This window comes from Lutra lutra, chromosome X, assembly GCF_902655055.1.
Source record: "Lutra lutra chromosome X, mLutLut1.2, whole genome shotgun sequence".
Lineage (NCBI taxonomy): Eukaryota > Metazoa > Chordata > Mammalia > Carnivora > Mustelidae > Lutra > Lutra lutra.
In genome coordinates this window covers 76,002-88,471 of record NC_062296.1, presented here as the reverse complement: position 1 = coordinate 88,471, position 12,470 = coordinate 76,002, and the positions used below count along the sequence as shown (strand labels likewise).

Sequence of the window (12,470 nt, the reverse complement as noted above, 5' to 3'; positions counted from 1 at the left end):
TGTTTTTTCTCCCTGATTCCTGGCTTTGTTCTCCAGGAGGCTCTTCCTTGTCCATTATCCTCTGGCCACATCCAAAATGGGTGTTAGGGTGTCATCTTTTGGAACTATGCAGGTTCAGTAGTCTGCTGCCTGCTGGTATAGTTTAGAGGTCCAGACATCTTAGGGGTCAAATAATTCCAGCTTCTTGTGAGTATGGCTTAAGGCATTTTCAAAAACTTATTAGGCTTATGGTCCCTGTGTTCCTAGTCAGTTCCCAGGACAATGCCCAGGGAAAGCACATTCAGTCCTTTTAGAGGCAAGACTGGGAAGTGGGAATATACCTTCCACTCATATTTTATCCGCCAGAAATTAGTCACATAGTCCTATCTAGCTATGAGGGAAGCGAGAGTATGTAATCTAGTAAAGGTGCGGTTCTAGTACAAGAAGGCAACCCTAACCCTGATCCAGTCCTGCCCAGTATCCTCTGGAGTGAGGCGCCATCACCCAGTTTTTCCTTTTAACCTTCTGCCTTGGTTTCTTTCCTATAACCATATTTCATCATCTTGATTAAAAATATCTCTTATTATTGTACACTGAAAGAAAATGTCCATTTTACTATAAGTCAACCATTTCCCTCTTGAAATCCAGTCTTCCTCTTGATGCTTCTTTCTTTAACAACATCGCCAGCCATTCAGTTGGCTAACCCTAACACTGAAGAATCATATTTGACTTCCTCTCCAAATCCTTGCCATTGTCCTGCAAGAAATTTTTCAATCCATTCCCTTTCCTCTGTCCCCACTTGTCATAGTGTTCAGTTTAGGCCTTCATTGGTTTTCATTTTTAATAGCCTCCTCCTAACTTGCTTTTCAGCTTCTAGTTGCTCCCTCCTTAAATCTGTATTTTACATTTCTATGATTAAACTTTCTTGCTTAAAACCCATTGCTTTTAGAGTAAAGCCCAAACTCTACCTTCATAATTTTGTCCCTTCCTGACCTTTCTACACTTACCTGTATAGGAGTCCTTGCCATTCTCTGACCTAGCTCTATTATTTCAAGCTTTGTTATGTATTTCTTTCATGCTTTTGGACTATCTCTCCCCTCTCAGCCCCCTGGTAAGCTTTTGCTCATTTTACAGGTCCCAAATGAGATACTGTCTTCATTATTATTTAATCCTTCTAAAAGGGTAATTCTGATGACATCCCTTTTCTTTAGCAGTTACTCTGTGCAGTCTGCGTAAAGTTTTAATTTAATTTAATTTAATTTTTTATTTCAGTGTTCCAAGATTCATTGTTTATGCACCACATCCAGTGCTCCATGCAATCCGTGCCCTCCTTAATACCCACCACCAGGTTCCCCCAACCCTCCACCCCCTCCCCTCGAAAACCCTCAGTTTGTATTTCAGAGTCCACAGTCTCTCATGGTATGTCTCCCCCTCCAATTTCCCTCAACTCACATGGTAAAGTTTCTTAATGACTCCAGAGACTTTTCAGTATCTGCCCCTGCTTCCTTCTCTGGCCCCGTATCTCACTACTTTAGCTTTCAGTTTTGGTCTCCAGCCTTGCTTAGCTATTTGCATTTCAATGCTGGGTTCTTTCTCTTTTCCTATTCTTTGCAGTAGCCATTACCTTTTACTTGAATATGTTTATCTTTTTAAAAATCTGACTTTGCCTTTCTGAGGTTACATATTTCATTTTCTAGAAAGCCTGAACTCTAAGACCAGGCCAGGCGCCTTCTTTTTGCTCATCTCCATAGCATCCTTTGTTTATTCATACTGTAGCACTTACCACACCGTATTATAACTGCAATCTTTACTTTTTGTCTCTGTCACCCGACTGTAGACTCTTTGGTGGCGGGACCATGCCTTGTGACTTTTTGTGGTCTTTGCACCAAGTTACTCCCTAGGGTACAAATTTTCTGGAGAAAATGATGACTTCCATTTTGGACACTGTATTTAAGTTGTCTATTGTATGTCCAGTTCAATGTGTCTAATAGACAGTAGTGTATGTAGGCCTGCAGCTCAGGAAGTAGGTCAGATCTAGATTTGGGAATCATCATCATAATTGTGGTAGCTGATAAAAACAACAGGACATGACAACGGATGCCACCATCCAGGGACTGTTTGTGAGAAGAGCAGGTAGCTGGGGATGTTGGAAAACATCAATACAGAGGGAAAGAGACTGCCACATGAACCAGGCAAGCCTGGTGTTGGGAAAGCCAGTGGAGAGAAAACACTTTTCAGAAGGAAGTGGTCAACAGTATCATGTTTCAGAGAGAACCACTGGATATGGTGATGCGGAAGTTATTGATGGAATTGACATGAACAGTTCTAGAGTAGTGGAGGAAGACATTTTGCCCGAGTTCCCATACCTCCTTATAATTCATATCAAGCCTTTATATGAACATTAAAAGTATAATTCAGCAGTACTCCTATCTCTCCAGTTGCCCAAGGTAGAAATCTGGGAGGCAAAATTGAGTTATCCCTCTGCTTCATTTCTAGTAGCCAGTTAATCGGGTCCTGTTCTGTTTCTTCTTCTATTTCACACTCTAATCATGTGAGCTCATTTGACTGTACTAAACCCATTATGTGCTTTTTTTTAATCTCCAGGCCTTTGTGCTTGTTGGTTTTACCGTCTGGAAGATTCTTTATCTGCTCTTTACCTTGCCATCTCTCACTTATTCTTCAGGTCTTGACTCGGGCATCACTTGCTCCAGGATGTCTTTCCCATTACCCTTTGCTAAACTCTGTTAGGTGTCTCCTTTATGTTGCCAGAGCACCATATGGCCTTTTACTCCTCCTCCTGTTTTACCATGCTGCTTGGTAATTCCCTGCACTGTGATCTTTGTGAAGGCAGGGACTGATGGTTTTGCTTACTTGTATCCTCAGCACCCAACCCAGTAACTGGCTCAAAGTAGATGCCATACAAATGCTAGTCTTGAGTGTTTGGTAGAAAAAGTGATTCCTCTGAGATCTTAAAAGAAGGCAAGGAAGACGTATGGCTCATTGGAAGTTAATCTTAATTACATGTCCCTCCTAAGATGTCATCTCTTGTAGAGGCCCTAAGAGTCCAGTTACGCTTTTGCAGCTACCATTTTAATGGGTAATGTGCATACTGTTGTGCTACTTAGGGTAGAGACTTTCTTTTAATGTCTTATATATTCTTAACAGTTTGACTTGAGAGAAACAGGTGTATAGGGGAGGAGGAGAGGGAGAATAGATCGTATCTGTAAATGATATGGTCACATTGGTAGTACTAAATTTGCTTATACATAGATAGAAGATGGAAATGAAAGAGATATTGCTTAATAACCACAGTAAGTTTTATATCTTTTATCCTACAGTTATTTGTTTCATTACATCTGCCAAGACAGGATTGTATATCTTTGTATCACTGATGATGTAAGTAACTTGAAGACATGTTGCTATTTATGTGTACTGTTAATAAAGTCAGTTCTTAATTATCTTTAGTAGGTAAAGTTGATGTGATTATAACTGTCCATAGCTAGAATTTTTTTCTGTACTTTGCATTTATCATATGGAGCAGCAAATGACAAGAAGAGTTGATGTCTGGGTATATGCAGATCAGCTCAGTTTCGGTAGAGAGTTTTAGCTTAATCTCTTGCAATTTCTGCATTTCTCCTATTGTGTAGTGAGAATTGGTCATAATCATGACCCTTTGGTATCAAATCCTCTCAAAATTTATTTATCTGAAATATTAAATAGGTTTTTTATTCAGTACTGAATTTTAAAATTTAAATTCAATTAGCCAACATGTAGTACATCATTAGTTTTTGATAGAATGTTCAATGATTTGTTAGTTTTATATAATACCCAGTGCTCATGTCAATAGTGAATTTAATGTATATAAGTCTTTGGAAAAGAAAATCATGATACGTCATGATCAACTTTCTAAACACATTGGTAAGTTGTTTTTTGAGTATTTGAGTATTTGTAGATTCTAGGTTCTAGACCAAAATGCTCTGTAACTTAACAGTGCCATTAAGGTCATTTTGTCTGCTGTCCTTAGTGTCAGCTTCCTCCTAGTACATTCCCCTATGGTTGCATGGAACCACATGCTTTCTTATTTGTGTCCGGAGAAGAGGAACTTTGTCTTTTCAAATCTCTTATTGTAAGAATGAGGAAAGTTCTCAGAAGCACGTGGTCCTCTCCCCCTCCTTCAAAGTGAACTTTTCATGTCTTATTGGCTAGGACTAGGTTACATACTTATTTCTAAATTGAGCAATGACAAGAGGCATGGAATTGACATGATTCCGTAGGTCAGGTTTTTAACCTTTATTGAGTCACAGACCCCTTTGACACTCATGGACCTCTCCCAGGATGTTTTGAAATGTATGAAATACATGATTATAAACAAAACCAGTTATATTGAAGTATAGTATTCAGAGTATTTTAAAAATTGGTACAGTAATATATATGCTTTTTTATGAATTACATTAAGTGACAAGATATAGTCATAGGTCTGAGAACTAATAATTTTGAAGTGAAGAGTATAAATGATATTTTGAGATACCTGTAACTGATGGTATGTGAAAAAAAGATTTCTATTGGTGACAGTCATAAGTACTGTTTGGTACTATTCTGGTTTGTTACCTACACTCGATTTAAAACTTCAGTTAAAACTTAATGTGATTTTTCTTCTACTCAAGTACATGGACCCCTTGAATTTGGACCACTGACCCCAGTGTAAGAACCCTTAGACTAATCATCTTGGGTGAAGTGGAGATGAGTATCAACCATAGAGATCATCACAATGATTTTTATCCCTAGTTTCACAGTGTTTTCTAAAATTATTTTAAAAATCCAGCTATATCTGAAATAACTGATGTGAAAAGGCTTGGAATAGATAAGAAATATAACTAAATTTGGGTTCATTAGAGTTGAGTTTTCTATTTCTTGACTGGGACCAGACAAGAGTACTTCACTTAATCTTTTCAAGTATACCATCAATATTCAAAAAACTCAATTCAAAGTATGTATCAGTAGTGTTATCTTTGTGTGTGAAAGACCGTACCATTATTATGGATTTATTAAGCATCTTCTTATATTGGGCCTTCTCACAGGTCCTGTGAAAGATATGGAGGAAGTAAAACCCAACTCTTACTCTTCAACCCAACTAACCTAGATACTGTTATCTTTAGTTGGCAGTAGTCAAATAAATATATTTGGATTGGACTCTCAGTTCTTTCTTTTATTAGTTGTTTGACCTTTGGCAAGTTACCTTTTAAGAGCCTTTGTTCTCTTATTGTAAAATGAGGTCAGTGCTAGTTCTTCCTCATGGAATCATTGCTCAGTAAGTGTTAGCTATTCTTATGGTTGTTGTTAATCATATCATCTTGGTTTACTTTCTGATTGAACTCTGTGTTGGTCTCTTTTCAGGATTTTGAACGTTCTCGAGCATTTAATTTTCTGAATGAGATAAAGAAGAGGTTCCAGACTACATATGGTTCAAGAGCTCAGACAGCACTCCCATATGCCATGAATAGCGAGTTCTCAAGTGTCTTGGCTGCACAGTTGGTAAGGTCTTTTTCAGGATATAGTATTTTGATTCATACCTTCTTTATGACCTCCAGGCACTTTGAATAGAGGGGACCCTGACCTGCAAATATATTTTTCTGATTGTGCTGTTAAATGGCAACATAATAAAACTTCCCAGATAGAAAAAATTTAAATAATCAGTGATACTATCTATGTAGTGTTCAAAGTATCTAGGAATGGGGGAAGACATTAAAGATCATCTACTTTAGCTACCCATCTAATGCATAAATCCATTCAGTATGCCAAATGGCCTCTTAACTGGTACATTAACCTTCTGTCCTCCCATGAGGCACCTGTAGTTTTTATTTATTTTTTTTTTGTTTTTTGTTTTTGGTTTTTTTTTTGAGTGAGAGAGAGTATGTATGTGGCAGGGGAAGGAAAGGGGGAATGGGGGGAGGGACAGAGAGAGACTCTCAAGTAGGCTCCACACTCAGCATGGAGCTCAATGCAGGGCTCAGTCTCACAACCCTGAGTTCAAGACCTGAGCTGGAAATCAAGAGTCAGATGCCTAACAACTGAACCACCCTGGCACCCCAAGGCAACTGTAATTTTTCAACAGCTTAACTTAGTCATTTGAAAGTCTGCTCATCTGTATGAATACCAAACCGTCAGCTCAGTGAAGTTCTGCATATGTATACACCAGTGAAATACCACCCTTTTCAAAATACATCTCCATGACCCTGAAAGTTCCTGATGTCCCTTTGCAGTCACTCTGCCCCAGGCAACCACTGCTCTGTCTCTTTTCTGTCACTATGAATTAGTTTTGTCTTTTCTAGAATTTCCTATAAGTGGGAGTATGCATTACATACTCTTTTGCGTCTTGCATGCTCTGTGTAAGACTTTTGACACTCATTCATGTTATGTAAATCAGTAGTTCCCTTTTTTGCTAAGTAGTTTTGTATGCATGTACCACAATTTGTAATAAATTATCAGACTTTTTTCCAAATCGGTTGTGCCATTTATATTCCCACCAGCAGTTCTAGTGTTTCTGCATTCTTGCCAACACTTGCTATGGTCTATCTTTTTAATTTTAGTCATCCTAGTGGGTGTGTAGTGATATCTCATTGTGGTTTTAATTTGCATTTCCCTGATGACTAATGACGTTGAGACCTTTAAAAATGCTTCCCTTTTAGCCATGAAACTATTTGAGTGCAAAGAGACATATGTTCTATCTATGATTGTATTGTGAATGAGAAAAAAAGAATTATTGTAATTGAATGCTTTACTTTTCACTTCTTCATGTGTTCTTTTTAATACTTTTTGAGTGTTACACTTCTTTTTTTTAAAGATTTTATTTATTTATTTGAGAGGGAGAGAGCACGAGAAGTGGAGGGTCAGAGGGAGAAGGAGACTCCCCGCTGAGCAGGGAGCCCCATGTGGGACTCAGTCCCAGGACACCAGGATCATGACTTGAGCCAAAGGCAGATGCTTAAACGACTGAGCCACCCAGGTGCCCTGAGTGTTATACTTCTAAATATGCATTCTTCTGGGGATGAAGTTCCTTTAAATAGTTATGTCTTTATTCAGTCAGTTCATTTGTTTTATACTTCTCACTAGAAAACATTCATATATGTGAAACTGTAAAACATCACCAACCAAAGGGCGCCTGGGTGGCTGAGTTGGTTAAGTGTCTGCATTTAGCTCAGGTCATGATCCTAGAGTCCTGGGATTGAGCCCTGCATCAGGCTTCCTGCTCTGTGGGGAGTCTCCTTCTCCCTCTTCCTCTCCTCCTCCCTTTTACTCATGTGTGTACTCTCTCTCTCTCAAATAAATAAATGAAATCTTTAAAAGAAAAACCAAAACAAAACATCACCAACCAAAAATATACCAATATATAGTCAAAGGTAAAGGGTGAGCTGGCAGCAAAACTCTCAGCTTAACCAGATTATCATTGGCTCCATATGTATGTGTGACCCTCTGAATAAATTTGTGCCAGGATTGTCATCCACAGTGGAGATAATAATAAGAGCATCTTCATCATGGAGTTTTTGGGTCGATTAAATAATGTTCTCTCTTTGAAGCATTTAGCACGGTGAGGTGACTAGAATATTATATATTAGGGACTTGATGGATACCTATGGATAATAGTTTCAAAATATGTACTGTTAGCAATGTCTTAGATTTCTAGGTCCTATTAGAACCCAATGAAAATAGGATGCCTGCTCTGATCCCAACAGATAGAAGAATAGATGCTCAGAAGGTGGGGCAGCGTCTCCTCATCATACCCAAGAAGTGGGGAACAATTTAGTGTGCTTTTCCCTGTCTTGTTCTCCCTGCCCCAACTATGGTCTTTACTCCTTTCTTGTCTGAGCACAGATTATATGAACCTGTACTTCTGCCCCAAGAGTCTCAAGTATATATATGTATTGATATATTTATTTTATTTAAAATAAGGTGATACTTTTATACTATAACACTTACATGGTAACATTTTTTTATGCTGCCTATATTTTTCCCTAGGCCTGATAACAATTTTTAAGTGAAATGGAATGTATCTTTTGTATCAGTATAGGCATAATTTAATAGCATTCCTTACTGTCATTCCTCTTCTTTTTGTTTTTCTATTGTAAATAATGTCTGGGTAAGTTAAATCTTGTTTTCTTATAGAAGCATCACTCTGAGAATAAGGGCATAGACAAAGTGGTGGAGACTCAAGCCCAAGTGGATGAACTGAAAGGAATCATGGTCAGAAACATAGGTATGTTTCATGGCATAGTCCACATGGAAAAATGATAATAGATTACTTGATTGGGGTCACATTATTCAAGAAAGGCTGAAATAGTACTTCCTGAATCTTACTTTTGAAAACTGTCAGCTAAGATACGGATATTACCTATCCATGATACTGACTCCTGTATGCATGTTTTTTTTCTTAGTACTTATGACTGTTTTTTCATTCTAATTTGTTAGTTGGCTTACCAAGAATAATTTCCGAGACTCTTACAACAGTTCAGCAATTGAGAATAAAGTAGTTTTGGCTGGAGGTACTTAAATAGCTGATGTTATCAGTAGGTACTTAAAGTATAGCTTTTTGACTTCCTCAGAAAGTTTGTAGCATTTGATTGAGAGAAAGAATTGGTCCAAAAAAACTCTTGTACTCTTCAAATAATGAACTATGATATAAATTGTGTCAGCCTATGTTTTGTCAAGCTCTTTAGCACATTAAAATAATCCAGAGAAATGTATCATTTATTTTTTAATTGACTATGCAATTGTATTTAGATTTAGGATGATGCTAGTTTTTTAAAAACACTGGTTCTCAAAAATGTAGTCCCTGGGCCAGCAGCATCAGCATCCCTTGGTAACCTATTAGAAATGCAAGTTTTTGGGACCCACCCCAGAGCTATTGAAACAGAAACTCTGTGAGTGGGACCCAGCAATCTGTGTTTTCACAAGCCCTCCATAGGATTCGAATACATATTGAAGTTTGAGAACCACTCTTTCTAAGGGGAATAGCTCAGACAATAACTCGTATAAAATTGAATGAAAATTATTATATTGTTGTTTTGTAAGATATTTAACTGAGACATTGTCAAATTTCATAAATGTCATTTTACTTATAATCTTGGATTTACTATTTGAATCACTGGTACATTTATTATTAGCATAGGTACAAGCTGTAAAGATATTTAAGAAAAAAATACTCTTGATCCCAGCATCCTAAAGATTCATTTCCATTTTTTCTTTTAAGATACACACACACACACACACACACACGCACACATATACACACACATATATAAAATAATAGCTTATATTCAGTTTTGTTGAGGCAATATAATACAGTGACCAAGATTTGGAGTCATATTTGCCTGAGTTTGAGTCCTGATTTCACTTCCAGCCTGCTGGTAGTCCTTGGTCAATTCTCTAACTTCTTTGAGCTTTGTTTCCTAATCTGCAAAAAGAAGATGGTAGAACCCAAGGTCACCAGGATAAAGGAGATAATATGTAAAGCATCTTGTACAGTGCCTAGCACATACTAAGAGCTGAATTATTGTTAGCGCTCATTAATCTACTTTTTGCTCATACAGTATTTCATTGGGTTATATTATAGGTTAGAATCGTCCTTATTTTGGACACTTCAGTTCTTAAGAGCAATGTTACTCTGCATATTGTTTTATAACCAAAGAGCTTGCGCCCGCATGTAAGTCAGTGCTGTGCTTCCTTCACTGAGAACATCTTGTTATGAATATGTCAGTTGGACTGAACTGTGTGCTTAGGGACTTGGTTGAAGCATTAGCAAACACTCGTTAGGTAGCACTGATTTAGAGGTTTGTGTTATAATAGCAGTACTGCTATAAATGATTTTGTGCCTATTTTTCTTATTTTCTTGAGATTAAGTCCCAGGAATGAGATTAATAATCAAAAGGGAGAAACATTTTTTAAAAATTTTTATTTTCATTCCAGTTAGTTAACATATAGTGTAATACTAGTTTCAGGTGTACAGTAGAGTGATGCAGCAGTTCCATACTGCACCCAGTGCTCACCACAAGTGTCCTCCTTCATCCCCACCACCTATGTAACAGTCTCCCACCAAACCTCCCCTCTGGTAACCATCACTGAGTTCTCTATAGTTAAGAGTCTGTTTCTTCATTTATCTCTGTTTTTTTTTTTTCCATTTGTTCATTTGTTTTGTTTCTTAAATTTCACATACAAGTGAAATCATATGGCAGTTGCCCTTCTCTGACTTATTTTGCTTAGCATTGTAATCTCTAGCTGTAACCACATCATTGTAAATGGCAACATTTCATTCTTTTTGATGGCTGAGTAATATTCCATTGTGTGTGTACGTGTGTGTGTGTGTGTGTGTGTGTGTGTGTGTGTGTATACATATACCCCCTCTTCTACATCCATTCATCAGTTGATGGACATTTGGGCTCTTTCCATAGTTTGGCTATAGTAGATAATGCTGCTATAAACATTGGTGTTTATAGCATGTCTCCTGTCAAATCCGTATTTTTGTATTCTTCTGGTAAATACCTAGTAGTACAATTACTGGATCATAAGGTAGTTCTATGTTTAACTTTTTGAGGAACCTCCACACTGTTTTCCAGAGTGGCTGCACCAACTTGCATTCCCACCAACAGTGTAAGAGGGTTCCCCTTTCTCCACATCCTCTCCAACACATGTTGTTTCCTGTGTTGTTAATTTTAGCCATTCTAACTGGTGTGAGGTGGTATCTCTTTGTAGTTTTGATTTGTACTTCCCTAATAATCAGTGATGTTGAGCATAAAAGGGAGAAACATGCAGTTCTTGATATGTTTGTCTCTTAGCTATTTGAAGTAATTTCCTCTCATTGGTTTTAGTTTTAATTGTATGTCTAGATGCAGACTAGAGAATCAGCTGAATAAACTAATATTTCTTTTCTGTTTTTGTTACCAAATTTATTTATTTCACCCAAAAGTGAATCAGCCAACTATTGTATTTTTATTGCAAATGCATGAAGCTCCCAGAAAATGAAACTTCTTTTTTTTTTTTTTTTTTTTTTTTTTTTTTTTTTTTAAGATTTTATTTGACAGAGAGAAATCACAAGTAGGCAGAGAGGCAGGCAGAGAGAGAGGAGGAAGCAGGCTCCCTGCTGAGCAGAAAGCCCGATGTGGGGCTTGAACCCAGGACCTGGGATCATGACCTGAGCCGAAGGCAGCGGCTTAACCCACTGAGCCACCCAGGCGCCCCGAAAATGAAACTTCTAAGTCAACTTCTTTTAAATGATTTATTTTTACAATTACTGAGATAATCAAATTAAAATGTAACAAAAGCATTTCTAATCATCTCTCTTTGATTTTTAACAGATTGATTTTTTAAATAACTTTATTGAGATAAAGTCATAGACCATACAATTCACCTATTTGAAGTATACTATCCAGTGATTTTTAATATATTCAGAGTTGTGCAACCAGTTTGGGAAATATTGCCAAGTTCAATAATATTAAACTTCTGATTCATGAATGAGATGTTTTTTCATTTATTTAGGTCTTCTTTGATTTTTTTCAATGATGTTTTGTAGCTTTTGGCATACAGATCTTACATGCCAAAGACTGCTTGACCAAGTGTTGGACCATCTCCTCTGAACCCTCTATTTGACTAGGCCTGATTCTTGGGCTGTGTCCCAGGTCTACCTGAGCCAGTCTTAAGTTAATCCCCTACCCTTGACATCTGATCACCCTTGATAGCTGATCAGGTTCCTCATCCTCTACCTTTGATGAATACGTCCTTGGCTTGCCTTTAGGAAGATTATTTTAGGGTAGGTTAGGCCCAAGATAAATAAAAGGATAGAACCTTACCCTTGACTTTTTCCTCAGTAATTTTTCATCTACTGACTACCCCTTTACTCTGCTTGTTGGCTAATAAATCCCCCTTTGTTCTTGTTTTTTTATTTATTGAGATACAATTTACATAAACATGTGAGTTTAAGGTGTACAACATGTTGATACATTTATATATTGCAATATGATTACCACTTTAGCTTTTAGCTAATACCACTATCATATCATATAAATTGTCATTTCTTTTTTTGTGGTGAGAACATTTAAGATCTAGTCTATTAGCATATTGAAGTATATAATACAGTATTTTTTAGTATAATTGGTGCTGTACACTGGATCTCCAGAATTTATTCATCTTCTAGTTGCAATTTTGTACCCTTTAACAACACTTCCCCAGTTTGTCCATCTCCCAGCAACTGGTAACCACCATTCTGGTCTCTGTTGCTACAAATTTGGCAGTTTTAGATTCTTATGTTACTTTTAAGTAATATATAATACATGTCTTTCTCTGTCTGGCTTATAGCACTAAGCATAGTGCCCTCAGGATCCATCTGTGTTGTCACAAATGACAGGGTATCATTCTTTTTTGTGACTCAGTAATATTCTGTTGCATGTATATATACTTCATCTTTTTAGCCATTTATCCATTGATGGACACTTAGGTTGCTTTTG

At 37.2% G+C, this 12,470-nt stretch overlaps 1 protein-coding gene across 2 annotated transcripts in view; it reads left to right on the top strand.

The window, feature by feature from the left end:
- Positions 1-12,470, top strand: part of VAMP7 (vesicle associated membrane protein 7) — a 50,805-nt gene that overhangs the window by 11,973 nt on the left and 26,362 nt on the right. For both annotated transcript variants that reach the window (XM_047716245.1, XM_047716243.1), the window contains 3 exons: positions 3,318-3,375; positions 5,374-5,511; positions 8,140-8,230. In XM_047716245.1, the coding sequence (XP_047572201.1) occupies positions 3,318-3,375; positions 5,374-5,511; positions 8,140-8,230 (287 nt within the window). The remainder of the gene's footprint in view (positions 1-3,317; positions 3,376-5,373; positions 5,512-8,139; positions 8,231-12,470) is intronic.